This window comes from Carettochelys insculpta, chromosome 1, assembly GCF_033958435.1.
Source record: "Carettochelys insculpta isolate YL-2023 chromosome 1, ASM3395843v1, whole genome shotgun sequence".
Taxonomy (NCBI): domain Eukaryota; kingdom Metazoa; phylum Chordata; order Testudines; family Carettochelyidae; genus Carettochelys; species Carettochelys insculpta.
Window position 1 is genome coordinate 106,220,506 of NC_134137.1, and position 15,690 is coordinate 106,236,195.

Here is a 15,690-nt window from a genome sequence, read left to right on the forward strand (position 1 = left end):
GGTGTACAGGAAAAAGGTTAAAGTAAGCCTGGGAAGTTTGGATTGAATTTGAATTTGAATTAAAATTTGAATTGGAATTCAGCAGCCCAGCCCTGCAAATAAAAAGGGCATCCATCATGGAAAAAAATCCCTTTGCCCATCACATCACACTGGATCAGTAGCCATCACACTGCATTGGTAGCAATTATCGGTAGCCCTGTACTGCAATCATGAGCACTCAGGGTAATGATCTGACCAGCACTTCTCAAGCTTGGACCCACCAGGGCATTCGTGATCTCAGTGCCATTTGGGGAGACCAATCGGTGGCAAAGAGACTTGAGGTGGCCAAGAGAAACATGCCCATCTATGATAACATGGCGCTTGAAATGGCTACCCAAGGTTACTCCCAGGACTCTATGCAATGCCAGGTGAAGGTTAAAGAACTCTGTCAGGCCTATCAAAAAGTCTGAGAAGCCAACTGGCAGTCAGGGTCAGCTCCATGGACCTGCCGCCCTTATCAACAGCTCCAAATGCTTATGAGGAGTGACCCCACCACGGAGCCTGGACTGAATTACATTTGTGGAGGTCCTGGTATGGGGGTGAGCAGCAAGCAGGGGACAGAGGAAATTGTTCCAGACAGCCTGGAGCTCTTCACCATTGACCGGGAACTGGTCCCCTCTATGGCAGGCCCCTCCACAGCAGTCCCCTACACACTGGGACCCTCCATGGTTGTCCCCTCCATGCTGGTCCCCGAATCCCCTGGAGCAAGTGGTTCAGGTGAGTATTCATTCTGCATCCTTGAAGCGGGTTGCGGGTGTAGCTATAGGGTTATGTATGGGTGCAGGTTTGCTAGCTGTGCTTCTGTGCCCCTCAGAACAGCGTGTTAGCATTTCTTGGGATGGAGCACATCTCCATTTTGGAGCTCTCCTTGAAGGCCTCATCCAGGCAGTATTTTTTTCATGAGGTTCTTGGCCAGGCCTGACTTGTTGCAGCTTCCACAGTAGCACACCTTGCCACACCAGGCAACCAGCTAGCGATCTGGTGTCATGGCACCACACAGCATTTTAGCAAATTGTCCAGGCTTTTGATCACACAGCAGGAGTAACTGTTCTTACTCCATATCTGTTAGTTTCAGGAGGGTGATGTCTTCTTTGGCAACCTGCAGAAGCATGGGAATTGACCTCTGTTTTTGTTCTGTTTTGTTTTGTTTTACATGCTTCCTGCCCCTTTACGTTGGCCTGCAGGAGCTGGCAGGCACTGTGTTCCCCACCCCACAACACCATTTGCTGTCTCTGTGGGAGTTCCCCTCCATGTCTCTTTCCAACTAGCATTTCTTTTTGTTTTTCGTGACTCCCCCATTCCACAGTGCTGCGGGCTCTGCTGCGCTTTTCCCATGCCATGTCCCTTTCCCCCAACATTTCTTTGCATTTTCCTGGGCCCCCATGGTGCCCTGTAGCTGCCAGGCTCTGCTGGGCATTTCCTCTCCCAATCCCACCTCCCCCAGCATTTCTTTTGATTTTCCAGGACTCCCTCATACCATGCTGCTGCATGCCCTGCTGTGCTTTTCTTTTCCCATGTCCCTTTACATCCTGCCTTTCTTTGGATATTTTTTTCTTTACATTATTTTTTATTGTTCATCGAACCCCCATATGCAGCTGTCCATTCTTCACTGCCACAGGACACCCAGCCAGGATACCTCCCAGCTGCCCTTTTCTGCAGACCTTTGCATTCCCACCAAAAGAGGACAATTGCTTATAACTTACATGTCCACAAAGCAATGTCCTGGATAAGTTATGGCAAGTGAGGTATTGTGAGATGCACGCTTAGTGTCCCATCCTTAATAACCTGTGTCCTTCAAAAGTATGCTCTCAGTGATAGTACACACAGAGCCCCATTCATTGCACTTCAAAGGACATTATGTGAATTGTATCTTAATTGTGCCCTTAATTTTCCAGAACCAGTGCCAAGTATTGCAGAAAAAACCAAAAGACACAAGAAATGTAAACAAGATCTGATCCTACATCACATGGAAAACACTGAGGCAGAGCACAAGAATCTGAAAAAGGACACTGCTCAGTGGTGTCACAGTACAGCTGAGTGGTATCAGAGTCAAGTGAACTTTAACAAGAGAATGCTTGACCTCCAACAGCAGCAATTGTCAAAGATGAGTGAGGTTGCAGCAAAGCAGACCAAGGTTGTGGCAAAGCTTGTAAAGGCCATTACTGAGCAGATGGAGGTCCTGTGCTCCCTGCTGCAGCTGCAGAGGAACTCCGAACGCAGCAGGGCATCAGAAGATACCCACTGGATGGAGTTCCCTGAGGAGAAGGCACCCATCCCTCATCGTCGCAGTCCCCTTGACGAGTCCCCTGAGGAGACATCTCCCACCCCCTGTCGCCCCGGTCCCTGAGTACAGGGCAAGGCTACCCTGCTGCTCCAGCCCCTAGGGTGACTGCAAAAGACTCTTCAAGCACCCTTTAGCAGGCTTCTTTTCCCCTCCACTTAAACCTCTCCTACCCCCAAAATAAAATCATTCCTTTGAGGTCAGTGTGATTTCTTGTCCTGCAGGAGTGGGAGGTGAACACAAATCAAAACAAATGGGTGCAGGGAGGGTGAGTGTCTCTGAAGGCACAGCGGGCCAGTGATAGTCCCTGATCTGCAGCAGATGTGCAGCTGAGAGAACCGGGTGGGTTGGAGTGCAGGGGACCACTGAAGGCACTGCTGCCTACCACATGTATTCTATTTACTGCAACTTAACCCCTTTCTACCAAGTAAAAGCATTCATTCATTATGGCACGGTACGATTTATTAACGTTATGGCAGAGAAATACACAGGCAACATGTGCATTACAGATCAGTCATAAAGCTGTTTCTTAAAGCATCCTTTATTGCTGCAGCCTGAGCATGACTACTGGTGGAAGGCAGTGTAGATGGCTGCAAGTAAGCCCTGCCTATTGCCTCCGCTTCAGAATTCCAGATAAACAGGAAAGTCTCCTGCCTTTATTCACATATGTTGTGCAAAATAGCACATGCTGTCATAATGGCGGGGACATGAGCTTCAGAAACATCCAAACAGGTCAATAAACATCTGAACCTCACTTTCAAATGTCCAAAGGCGCATTCCACAAACATTCTGCACCTATTCAGTCTGTGATTAAAGGTTTCCTTGCTGGAGTCCAGGGCTCCTGTGTAGGGTTTCATGAGGGAGGGAAGCAGAGGGTAAACAGGGTCACCCAATATAACAATGGGCATCTCTACGTTGCCAACCTTGATTTTCCAATCAGGGAAAAAAGTCCCATGCAGGAGCTTTTGGTACAGTTCCGAATTTTGGAATATGCGTGTGTCGTGAGCCCTCCCTGACCAGCCAATGCTGATGTCGGTAAGATGACCTTTTTGATCTACCAACCTCTGAATGACCATGGGGAAGTACCCCCCCCCTTGATTAATATACTCCAGTGCCAGGTGTTTGCATGCCACCTATTGCCCCACCACAGTTAGGAAAGCCCTGGGCAGCAAAGCCATTGACAATGGCCTGTACATCTTCCAGGGTCACAGTCTTCCTAAGCAGATGCGGACAGATTGCATGGACCACCTCCATCACCATGGTCCCCACTGTAGATCTGCCCACCCCGAACTGATTTGCCACTGACCAGTAACTGTCCGGAGTTACAAACTTCCACCATGCAATTGCCACTCGCTTATGAACCGATAAAGCCTGCCTCATTTTGGTGTTGCTGTGCTTCAGGGCAGGTGCCAGTGCATCACAAAGTTCCATAAAGGTGGACTTGTGCACGCAAAAGTTCTGCACCCACTGCTGGTTGTCCTAGGACTCTAAAATGATGTGACCCCACCAGCATGTGCTGGTCTCTGGAGTCCAAAACTGTCCAAATCGCTCATGGGAATAAGGGGACTTCGAAGTAGGCGGGGCCCTTTCGAAAAGGAGCCCCGTCTGGACGCGCCGCGCGGCAGCAAGGCGCATCAATTTCGAAGCGTCGCTGCCACCGGCATGCTAATGAAGCGCTGAATATGCATTTCAGCGCTTCATTAGTAAACTTTGAAATGGCCATTTGCATGGCCATTTTGAAGTTTGGGGCACGTGTAGACGTAGCCCCTCTGTGACTTCAGACCATTGCTCCTTGTTCTGCCTTCTTTCACCATTGAGAATAGTCTCTCTGCATCCTCTTCAGAGCCCCCTTTCAGGACGTTGAAGGCTGTTATTAAATCACCTCTCAGTCTTCTCTTCTGCAAACTAAATAAGCCCAAATCTTTCAGCCTCTGCTCATAGGTCATGTGCTGCAGCCACTTAATCATTCTCATTGCCCTCCGTGGAACCCTCTCCAATGTGTCCACATCCTTTCTATACTGGGGGGCCCAGAACTGGATGCAATAATCCAGATGTGGCCTCACCAGTGTTGAGTAGAGGGGTGTAATAACTTCTCTAGATCTGCTGGAAATGCTTCTCCCAATGTACCCCAATATGCTGTTAGCCTTCTTGGCGACAAGGGCACACTGTTGACTCATATCCATCCTTTCATCCACTGTAATCCCCAGGTCCTTTTCTGCTGCACTGCTACTTATCCAGTCGGTCCCCAGCCTGTAACAGTGCTTGGGATTCTTCCTTGATAAGTGCGGGGCTCTGCACGTCTCCTTGTTGAACCACATCAAATTTCTTTTGACCTAATCCTTCAATTTATCTAGGTCACTCTGGACCCTGTCCCCACCCTCCAATGTATATATCTGACTGACCGCTACCTTAGTGTCATCTGCAAATTTGCTGAGGGTGCAATCCAGCCCCTCATCCAGATTATTAGTAAAGATGTTGAAAAGTACTGGCCCTAGAACCGATCCTTGGGGCACTCCACTTAAAACCAACCACCAACCCCCAGACATTGAGCCATTGATCACTACCCATTGGGCCTGCCATCAAGCCAGCTTTCTAGGCATTTTACAGTCCACATATCCAATCCTTAATTTATGGGCAAGAATGGTGTGGGAGACTGCATCAAAAGTTTTGCTAAAGTCAACATATATCATATCCACTGACTTCCCCATGTCCACAGAGCGAGTTACCTCATCATAGAAGCTAATCAGATTGGTCAAATTGGTCATTTTGTTTCATTGGTCAGATTGTTTCATATTATTGTGGTGTGAAATTAAAATATAACCGATTCATACTAGAACAGTGGGAAGTAATGCCTTATGAATGTCCAGGTGTGTGTTAATTGATTCTAATGTAAATGCTGGCATAGCTGGTATATGGCTTCTCAGACCACTGGAGATGTGAGAATTGGTATCATTCATATTTGATACTTATGCATTTTACTATCATAAAACCGATCCATCATACACACTTCCACTTAATGCCTGCAGTGTTTCTGAGAGACAGTCTTTTCCAGGGCTCCCTCAGGGCAGTATGGTTCCACACTATTACTTACTCAGGTCAGTGGCCAGATTTCCTAGTCTGGCCATTTACATGTGTATCACACGGCTAAATAATTTTTGTGCCCAAAGCTCTCCCTATGGTAACCCATTGACTTTTGTAAGTTATTCTAGGAAAGGATTTGGCAGAGTCTGTATCCTGGGAAAGATGTGAGTTTCTTGCAGAGAATAAATTGTAATGAATGGCAGGTTGGCATTGGATTAAAGATTATTTTGAAAGTGAACAGAAGTGATTCATGGACGTCTCCATTTTATTGTGACAATGCTAGATGTTACATGTTGGACTGCAGGTTAGACTGGCAGATGGACATGCTGCTAATTGCTATTCTTGTGTTATGCCATATAGTTCTAACTGTGTCACTCCCAGGATATCAGAGAAACATGGTGGGTGGGTGAGGTAATATGTGATTAGAGAGACAAGCTGTTAAGCCACACAGAGCTCCTCATTACCCTACAAGACAATAACTATACAGAGGGACTGGATTTATGACTTGTTATAAAAATTTGTAACTCACTACCTCCCGACTTTTTGTCCTAGCACTGCAATAGGACAATGTGCTTATGCTGTGACACTGGGGTACCTTGTGTAGATCTGAGGAAGAGCTCTGTGTGGTTTGAAAGCTTGTCTTTTTCACCAATGAAAGTTGATCCAATAAAAGGTTTTACCTCCCTACTTATAATAATACTCTTGCTAATACTCTCTTGTAGGCCTCAGATGCTTAAGATTCAGAGTTCCCAAGTTCCCATGTACTTAACCCATTCTTAACTTCTTTAAATGCATTGTGAAGGCTTGAATAAAATGCCTTTTCATTAACATTGCAAAGCACATTCTGATTGTTTGAATGCTCAGCTCTCTGCTTTAGTTTGTTTGGTTCGCTACAGGCCAGAGTCGATTGAATGAGGAACGAGCAGGCTATAGCGAGAGCTGTGTAACAAACAAGGTGACAGAAAACAATTCTATGGTGTGTGTCTGCAGCAGCTGTAGGTGGCATTGTGGACTGTAGCCAGATTATTATGGATAGACTTGAAATGAGGAGGGTCTGTTGTTACGAAGCAGAGACAAATGCATGTGTGGCCTCCAAATAATCTAAATACTTAGATTGCATAAAGAGGTGAAGGAAGGGACTGAAAGAGGAGCCTAGTTTAACCTTTGTTCTGACACTTCTTATGCCTTTCTTAGGAATGAGCTCATCAGCTGGTGCTAGTTTTAACAAGCTTTAATACAAAGCCAAATACTATGTCGTGGTGGCCAACCCCAGGTTTTTGAGCCGCATGCAGTGTTTTATCATTAAAGTGCAGCTTATGGAGATTGACCCCTACTCATTCTCCACCTATCAGACTGGCGGGGAGGGAGCTTGTGGTTCCTGCTGCGCGATGGGGTCGTGAGTTTCATGGCTTCTGCTGGAGACGACTGGTGCTTGCTGAACATCAGGGGATGCCATTTAAAGGTTAACTCCCCCCCGACAACTAGCATCGCCCTCCGTCAGGCATACCTCTGCCCTTACCCTCAGCAGCCCCTTTTTCCAGCTGCCCGCTGTGAGCTTCTCATGGAGAGACTGCAGCACACAGCTGGGAGCGCTAGAAGGGGACTGCTTTAGTTCTCCAGGGACATGCAGCAGTGAAAGTAGCAGCTCTCCCTGCTGCCTCTTCTCATGGCTGTAACTTCCACATTACCACCACTAGCAACTCTGTTCAGGGAGAGACCCCAACAGCACCATGTGACTGAGGGGCCAGCAAATACTGGCAAAAACTGGAGGCAATATATGACCCACACATGCATTTCCTCTGGCTTCATCCCAGTGGGGAACAGGGTCTTGAGGCTTCAGGCAGGCACCCCCCACCTCTCCCACTTCCAAGAACTGTCACATGCAGCTGGGCATGTCAGTAAGGTTGCCAGCCCTTGTACTATGTATAGAGAATTATGACATAGTTTTGTATTTCAGCCATAACTACCAACATTTGAAAATGTTTTGAGACAACTTTCCAAGTACAAAAGGGGTGGGCTCCCAGCGACCACAGGCTTTCGTGTACAACTTGGGGTGTTTTACGGTAACTTTTTAAAAAATGTATCAGTATCCTGGGCTCATGAAATTCCTTCCCTTCTCATCATGCTTTGTCTGCTTGGCCGATCCCTCGTCCTTCTCAGCTGGATTTCTAACAGCAGCCAGGGCCAGGATATGAAAGGTGCTTTAGGAACTGCAGCCCAGGGCCCTGCATGCTACCATTCCTCCACTCTTCTGGGTTGGAGCCACATGTGTCACTGCTAGTGATGCTCACCTACAGGTTACAACCCAGCCACTCCCATTGGCTGGGAAGCGTGGCCAATGGGAGCTGCGGGGGGAGTTGCCTGCAAATGCAGCGCTGCCCGGAGCCACATGTTCCCCTGCCCTCAGCAGCTGTGCCAGGGAAGTGCCCCAAGCCTCTTCACCATCTTGCGCCCTCCCCTTACCTCCCTCCCAGGCCCTGAACCCCCACCTTGCTCTTCCACCCTACTTCCCACCCAGGTCCCCTACCCCCAGCTTCCTCCCTCCCAGGCCCTGTATTCCCACACTGCTTCCCAACCAGAGCCCACACCCCTACACCCAGCCTGTTTCTGCACCCTACATCCCCCACCCAGACTCCTTATCCTCACCCTCTGAAAGAGGACTTCCAGAATAGCATATTTCAAAATAACACAGCTACATACAAAATGCATTTTGAAATAGCCCTCAGCTGTTTCGAAATAGAGTGTCTCCAGAAAACAGAGCCTATTTCAAGATAGAGCTGTTGGGCACACTAGGGCTTATTTCAAAATAGGCTCTATTCCCTGTCTACACAACCCCTATTCTGAAATACCTTATTTCAAAATAGGCGCTATTCCTTGTAGAATGCGGTTTACCTATTTCGAAATAAGCCAACAGCTATTTCATAATTATTTTGAAATACCAGTTGCATTGTGTAGACACTAGGATAGCTACTTCAAAATAAGAGCTGTTATTTTTAAATAACTTAGCGGTGCAGACCTACCCTGGGGGACTGATGGACTTGCCAGTCCCCTGGGCAAAGTGTGGGGAGGCTGGCTCCATGTTCCCAGAAAGGATGGGGCCTTGAGTGGAAGAGGCGAGGTGGGGCTGGATGCAGCTGACACTCAGCGCTGCTCAGAGCATGCCATGCCGGGTCCCCCCATCCCTCAAAGCTGCCTCGAGCATTGGATGGCAGCCTGGTGGTAATTTAAAGGTCCTGAGTCTCTGTCCACAACCAGGTCTCGAGTAGCGGCAGCTGGCAGCCTTGGACTTTTTGACTAGTATGCCTGGCTGAAGAGGAAACCAGCCTAAAGGAACATCCCCCTACCAACTTCTGTCACTGGGATTTGTCCCAGCCCCTTAGGAAAAATTAACTGACTAAAATGCTGGTGCTAACAATATTTTATTCAGCAGTTCAAACAAAACAAAGCAAAATGAAGAATATAACTATAACCAGGACCCTGCAACTAAAGGTAAGTGACATAAAGGTTGTGCGTGACTGGACTTAGGTGAATTCCCTCCCCCAAGACAAGACCCAGGTAAGGAAGAAGAAGATTATAAACCCAGTACCATTTTCTGCAGCTTCTGATCCTATCAGTGTTGAGACAGCTCTGGATCCAAGTGAGAGCAATCAGGCTGTCAGTTTTGTTCCAGCAATGGTTGGCCCACTCCCTTCCCTGCACCATCATGGTTGTGTGTATATCCTTGTTGAGCTGTGGCAGCTGGTAGCTCACCCCTAGCATGCAGGTAAGTTCACCCTCCCACAACCAAAATCTATTAGTGTGGTACTGCTGTACTCTCCAAGCAGCTCCAGACTCTGCCACCCAGAAAGGTAGCCCTTGGGAACTCCAGAGGCAGCCCTTATATAAACTGTTGTTGCTGGGCAGAACCAAACTAGGCCACATGTCTAGCTAGTTTTCCCGCCAAACACCAAAAGAGCAGGAAAATGCCCTGAGGGGAGGAGGCAGAAGGGTGATCAAGATGCAGTCCATGTTGTTTGTACTTTTACAAAATGACATACTTGTGTTATAAATTACCAGAACTTCCCCCAGTACAGACCCTTCTGAGGCACTGGCCCCAGGTCAACTGCCCTTTCCCCCTCCCTTTCCCCAACCCCACCAACAGACCTGTGGATACGTTTACAGTAGCACATCTGTATCGGGAGAGCTATGCAAACGTGAGCTTTTCAGTGTAGATGTGGCTTAAGCTTCTGACATGATGTAGCATCCTTGATGGTCATTTCTGTACAAGCAAAGGACTCGTGTGTGTGAAGAACCAAACTACTTTCTCACCTGTAGTAATGGTTGATCCATTATAGGTCCAAGGCACCATAGTATGGCCACGTGGGACAGCTTGTCCTGCTACTGAGCATTTTCCGAGGATTTAGCTGTGCAGGGCTGTCAGTCTGGCTTCTTGCAGACAGGTTGTTTACACTGCAATTAAGAGGTAGCCAGACCCAAGCGAGCTTTGATATTTCTAGCTCAATAGCAGTGAAGCCATGGCAGCATGAGTGGTGGCCATACGAGTACATAGAGTCCTGGACAAGAAGAGATAGCCCATGCCATCACCTGTGTTGCCCCAGGTTCATTGCTGTTGCTTCCCCAATTAGCTTTAATGTAATTGCTGCAAGCACATTTTCTGATTGCAACGTAAGCATACTACCACAACCCCGCCCCAACCAACTGGATGAAAGAAAGACTGAGCAAATTTTGACAAACCACTGAAAAGCTCGATAATCATCTGGTAAATACAGTCAAAGAAGAAAGTTTCTTGCCTAGTAACAAGAAAATTTGCATAAATCATACAAAGACATTTCCTCGTTCATTTCACTGTATTTGCTTCACATTCTGCTTTCCAGTTCACATTCTATTAGAGAGCAGCAAATACATCTGCATAGCCAGCAATGAGACAGCAATGACTTATGCACTGAAAAGTTTTCTTTCACACATTGCCATTGCCCTCAGGCATGCCAGAGATTGGTGAGGAAAGGCCAAAACATTATTAAAGGCATGAATAACCATCAGTGGCAATATTTTAACATATACGTTAACATGCAATGTTATCCCAGGAGGGGGAGCAACAGTTTGAGGAAGAAGCCATGTATAAGCCTTCTGAAGTGATCAAAATTTTAGCCAGACATTCCAGTTCTCTTTGAATGGTCTAAGCATTATGTGTTTTGACCACAGCCACTTCCCGTAATGTTGCAACCAGTGTGTTTGCATAGTATTGTCCAAGCTGTTTATATATTCTAAGCACTTGCTGTAGAGAGTCGTATTATTTCAGTCCGGGAGACAGATGACAGTTTTAATACTTTCTCATTATGCACAAGAGTAGTGAGAGAATTCATATCTTTGTAGTCTGTAATCCTTACCAAGTAAACCCTCAAAGGACACAACTATTTCACGAGGGCTCTTGTTATATCTTTTAACTGTTGTCAGTGTCTTCTCCCATTGATTCCAAGATTGCTAAATACCAGCATATCAAAAAGCACGTACTGAGTACAATTGGCTTTCTCTGGTCTCTGTAATTAAGGAACACTGCACAATTGGTTGTGGGAAGAATTGCATTCTCCTCAATATCAAAAGAATATCCCTCTTCAGTTTGCAGCTTGTTTTCTATCCTATCTCCTTATTCGCAAATGGCCTGCTATTTATGAAAATTAATAAAAAGAATTAATTACAAAACACAAAGGTCATGGCCACACTTGGCCAAAACTTCAAAAATGGCCATGCTAATGGCCAATCGAAGAATACTAATGAGATGCTAAACTGAATATTCAGTGCCTCATTAGCATACACATGCTGCTGCCTGGGGTGCTTCAAAAGCGCCGCTTTCGACTGTGTGCGGCTCAGCGCAGCTGCAGAGGGGTCCTTTTCGAAAGGACCCTGCACATTTCGAAATCCCCTTATTCCGCTCAGCTGATAGGAATAAAGGGATTTCGAAATGTGAACGTCCTCTCAAAAAGGACCCCCGTATAGCTGCGCTGAGCCACGCGCGTTCGAAAGCGGCGCGTGAATGCTAATGAGGCACTGAATATTCAGTTCAGTGCCTCATTAGTATTCTTCGATTGGCCGTTAGCATGGCCATTCCAAAGTTTTGGCCAAGTGTGGCCACAGCCAAACTGTGTTCTAGTTTATTCACAATATTCGTCATGAATTAAGGTTTCCACTTTGTGCTGCTGCATTTGTTACTAAGAGGTAGTTAACATTACTTATTTCTTCTTTCAGAACTAGTTAGAGCCACTATCATGAAGAACAATTCAGAATGTCCTTAGTCCACCCTCTTGAAAGTGACTGCCTACCTTGTGGTGTGGTTAATTTTATTATCCATGTGTCATAGCTTCAAGGAATGGGCTATAGCTGGGGTCAGCAACCTTTCCAGGGCCGACTGCCCAAATTTGGCTTTGTGACCTCTACATGCAGTTCAAGTGCTGGTGATGCTTTTTAAAGTCACTAATCATCCTACTTACTTCAGCTTCATTAATGAATAAATTAAGGTGCAGAGCTTTACCAGTTAGGTGGTGGTTGGTAGCATTCACTGATCTTTTGTTAATCCACAGGTGGCATGGCTTTGAGCAAGCTCCTGGCTGTATGGGGGAGGAGGGGTGGGGCTGAGCTCCCACCTCATGTGCTGATGAAAATCTGCTCATGTGCCACTCTTGGTATCTGTGACGGGGATTGCTGCTCGCTATTCAATCGGAGGCTATCTAAAAAAGTTAAGGACAGGATTACACTGCATATCTTAAGGGTATAACTATGTTGCTTAGGGTTTAAAAAATCCACACACCTGAGTGACACATTTATATGATCCTGTTCTTCCCTGCCATGGGTGGACAGTGCTGTGTGAGCAGGAAAGTTTCTGCCATTAGCATAGCTACTGCCTCTCATGAAGTGGATTAAGTCTGCTGATGGGAAAAGTGCTCCTATTGGTGTAGGAGCATTGCCACTGAGGTCATGCAGCTATACCCATCCAGCATTTTAAGCGTAGACCTGTCGTAAAAGGGAGGCATTGGTTAAAAGGCATTTTGTGAGAGAAAAATAAGAAAATGCTGATTAATAAAGTAGACCAAAATCTGCTGAATCTTAAAACTGTGTTTTAAATTTTATTTTTAGGAATTTCTATTACATCACAATGCTGAGGGATCCAGTGTCACGGTATCTGAGTGAATGGAAACATGTCCAGAGAGGTGCAACGTGGAAAACTTCCCTCCATATGTGTGATGGAAGAAGTCCAACACCAGATGAGCTGCCTACCTGTTACTTAGGGGATGACTGGTCTGGAGTCAGCTTGCAGGAGTTCATGAATTGTGGTTACAACCTGGCTAACAACCGCCAGGTTCGCATGCTGGCAGACCTGAGCCTGGTTGGATGTTACAACTTGACTTTTATGAATGAAAGTGAGAGAAATATGATCCTTCTCCAAAGCGCCAAGAACAACCTGAAAAACATGGCCTTCTTTGGACTCACAGAGTTCCAGAGGAAAACACAGTATCTCTTTGAGAGGACATTCAACCTCAAGTTCATTTCCCCATTCACCCAGTTCAATATTACCCGGGCCTCTAACGTAGACATTGATGAAGAGGACCGAAAACGCATAGAGGCATTGAACTTCCTGGACATGCAGCTTTATGAATATGCTAAAGACCTCTTTCTGCAGCGTTTTCAGTACTCTAAGCAAGAGGAGCACCAGAAGAACCGGCAAAAACGACGGGAGGAACGGCGGCTTCTCCGTGAGCAAAGAGCTCACCAGTGGCAGAAGGAAGAAGCAGCAGAAGTAGCTGTTACTGAAGATTATAATAGCCAGGTGGAGCGATGGTGATTTTTCATTTTTACCCAAATAAAAGAAAAGAGAATTGAAAAAGCTGATAATTTCTTGAACCTGGTTACTCAGATTAGGCAAGAAATAAGTATTGCCTTGGTCAATGAGACCAAGTCTGATAGCTGCCCTTCTTTTCTTAGCTTTTGTTCATTTCTACCCATATTTGTTTTTATTAATATATCTTGTATCAGTGTTGTTAACTGGCTGTAAAGGAGATTCTTATCCAAAACTCACTTCTTTCAAAGGCCTGAGTGAGGAGAGTGGCTTGAAAAGATTGCTCTGTTTTCCTCTGTCCGCTAACAGATGAACTCTGCAAAGTTTGAGCAACTGAAACTTGTGAAGCCATCAGTCAAAAAATCTGAGAACCACCTAGCTGCTGAAGCTGCTGTATTTCATACTGTTCTGTGGGTAGCTATGTTACGTAGCGAGTGAATGCACCCGAAAAAAACTGTATTGCCCTTCACATGGTCACATGAGTGGTTTAAGTAAGAAAAAGAACACAGTAAATGTGATTAAATCCCATTAAGTATTAGGTGACAAATTGGACTGAAACTATTCTTTTTTCATGCAGTCACGAGTGACAAACACAAAATGAGTTACGTGGTCTCAACCTAATCCTTTGCAGATTTTGGTGTGCATCACCAAAATCTGCCATTAAGCAGGCTTCATTCTGAATGAGCCTCGCAAATGAAAAGTGTTAAGCACTACCACTGCGAAGTAAGATCCTTTCTTTTGAACTGCGTGGGGAAGCTCTCACAGGTCGAGTCATACTATCTGGGTGGCAATAACAGTATCAGTTTTGACTTTCATGAAAGGTGGAGTGCATGAAGGGTGTGGAATTAAGAGAGGCAAATAAAAAGAGGGAAAAGGCTAACATATTAGTCTGGCATTTACCAAATCTGGTATAAGGGCTCTGTTCATAAAGATGCATTAAAATTCTGAGAACAGAAGTAACATTGTTTTATTACCAGACACAATCATGGCTGTGACCCATAGAAATGTGCACTTAAAAGATACACAATGAATGCGTGGACAGACACAGATATTTGTTGCTAATATTGATCTTCTGTGCATCATATTGCAAATCTGTTTGTGCCAGTGCTGAAAGTGAAGCAAAGTTCTACAACTGTGTACATTCAGCTCATACTGCTGTTTACCTGTTTTTCTACTTTGATGAGAAAAGAAGCCATAATGCTGGGTTCTTTCGCCATGTTTTAGGTTATAGTGATCAAACTACATCCACTTCAGACTTCTTATTTGTTTAAAAAAAAAAAGGTGTTCTACTTTATAGATCCATTAAAAGCATTATCCTTCTTTTAACATGAATCTAATTGAGCCACATTTTAGAAGTATCTTCATGACTGCTTAACCTACATCACTAACATTTTAGTTTTACAAGTATGAATGGCTTTTGGACTAAGTAGAATCATTAATTAGATATTCAGTTATCTGATTTGGATACACAAAGATTTGTGCTCTGACATTTGAGGTTGAGGGCCAGCAAAGAAAAATTTACCCCAACATGTAAGTACACAGATAGAGGTTGCTGTAGAGAATTACATGCCAAATTTCCTATTTTTCTCTCACATTTTAGGGATGCTACTTTGTTTTTGACAGTGTTATTTGTAATTATCATATACATAATAGGAAAAAGACAAATCTCATGCCATTATTTGAGGTTTAGTGAGTATAAAAAAGTAATGAACACAAGATATCTTACTGAGGGAATTACATTAATAGTAAGAGAAAAGCAAAAGATACAGATTTCCTTCTTATAAATATAGAGTAAGATTTTGTTGAATAAGCAGCATTTTTGGTCCATGTTCTTTGTCGGAGTGACAGGTAAAGGGTTGCCCATATACAATAGAACCCTGAGATACGTGCATTCGACTTTTGCGTATCTTGGGTTGACGCAGTGTTGAGTGGTGGGGAGCTGGCGCCTGGCTCTGGGCTGCCACGTGCCAGTTCCCTGCCACTTAGAGGAGCAGGGAAACTGATCAGCTGCTGCATTGGTCAGTTTCTTGGCTCCTGTCAGAGGTAGCTGCCTGACTCTTGCTGCCCCTGACTGGAGCAGGGAAACCTCCTGTGAGTGGTGGGCGGCTGAGAGCCTACTGCTGTGCTGGTCATTTTCCCTGCTCCTGTTTGGAGCACAGCAGCACCGGTCAGTTTCCCCTGTCCTGGAAGCAGCAGGCTCTTGGCTGCCTGCCACTCACAGAAGACAGGAAACTGACCAGCGCACCAATGCTGGTCAGTTTTCCAGGTCCTGCGAGCACAGGGAGTCTGGGAGCCAGGCTGCTGCCTGATTCCCGACTCATCCTGACTTGCACGAAATTTGAGTTACATGAGGTTGCCCAGGAACACAACCTTCAAGTAACTCAGGAGTCTACTGTATTATCCATATTCCTTGCATCTTCACATTTAGTGATTAGACTGTGCCTGTGAACAGGGTAACTGG

The 15,690-nt window shown here is 45.6% G+C and overlaps 1 protein-coding gene across 1 annotated transcript in view; it reads left to right on the top strand.

Annotated features, from left to right (window-relative positions):
- Positions 1–13,235, top strand: part of HS6ST3 (heparan sulfate 6-O-sulfotransferase 3) — a 454,012-nt gene extending 440,777 nt beyond the window's left edge. The window contains exon 2 of the mRNA XM_074983110.1: positions 12,530–13,235. Within this exon, the coding sequence (XP_074839211.1) occupies positions 12,530–13,235 (706 nt within the window). The remainder of the gene's footprint in view (positions 1–12,529) is intronic.
- Positions 13,236–15,690: the final 2,455 nt, after the last annotated feature.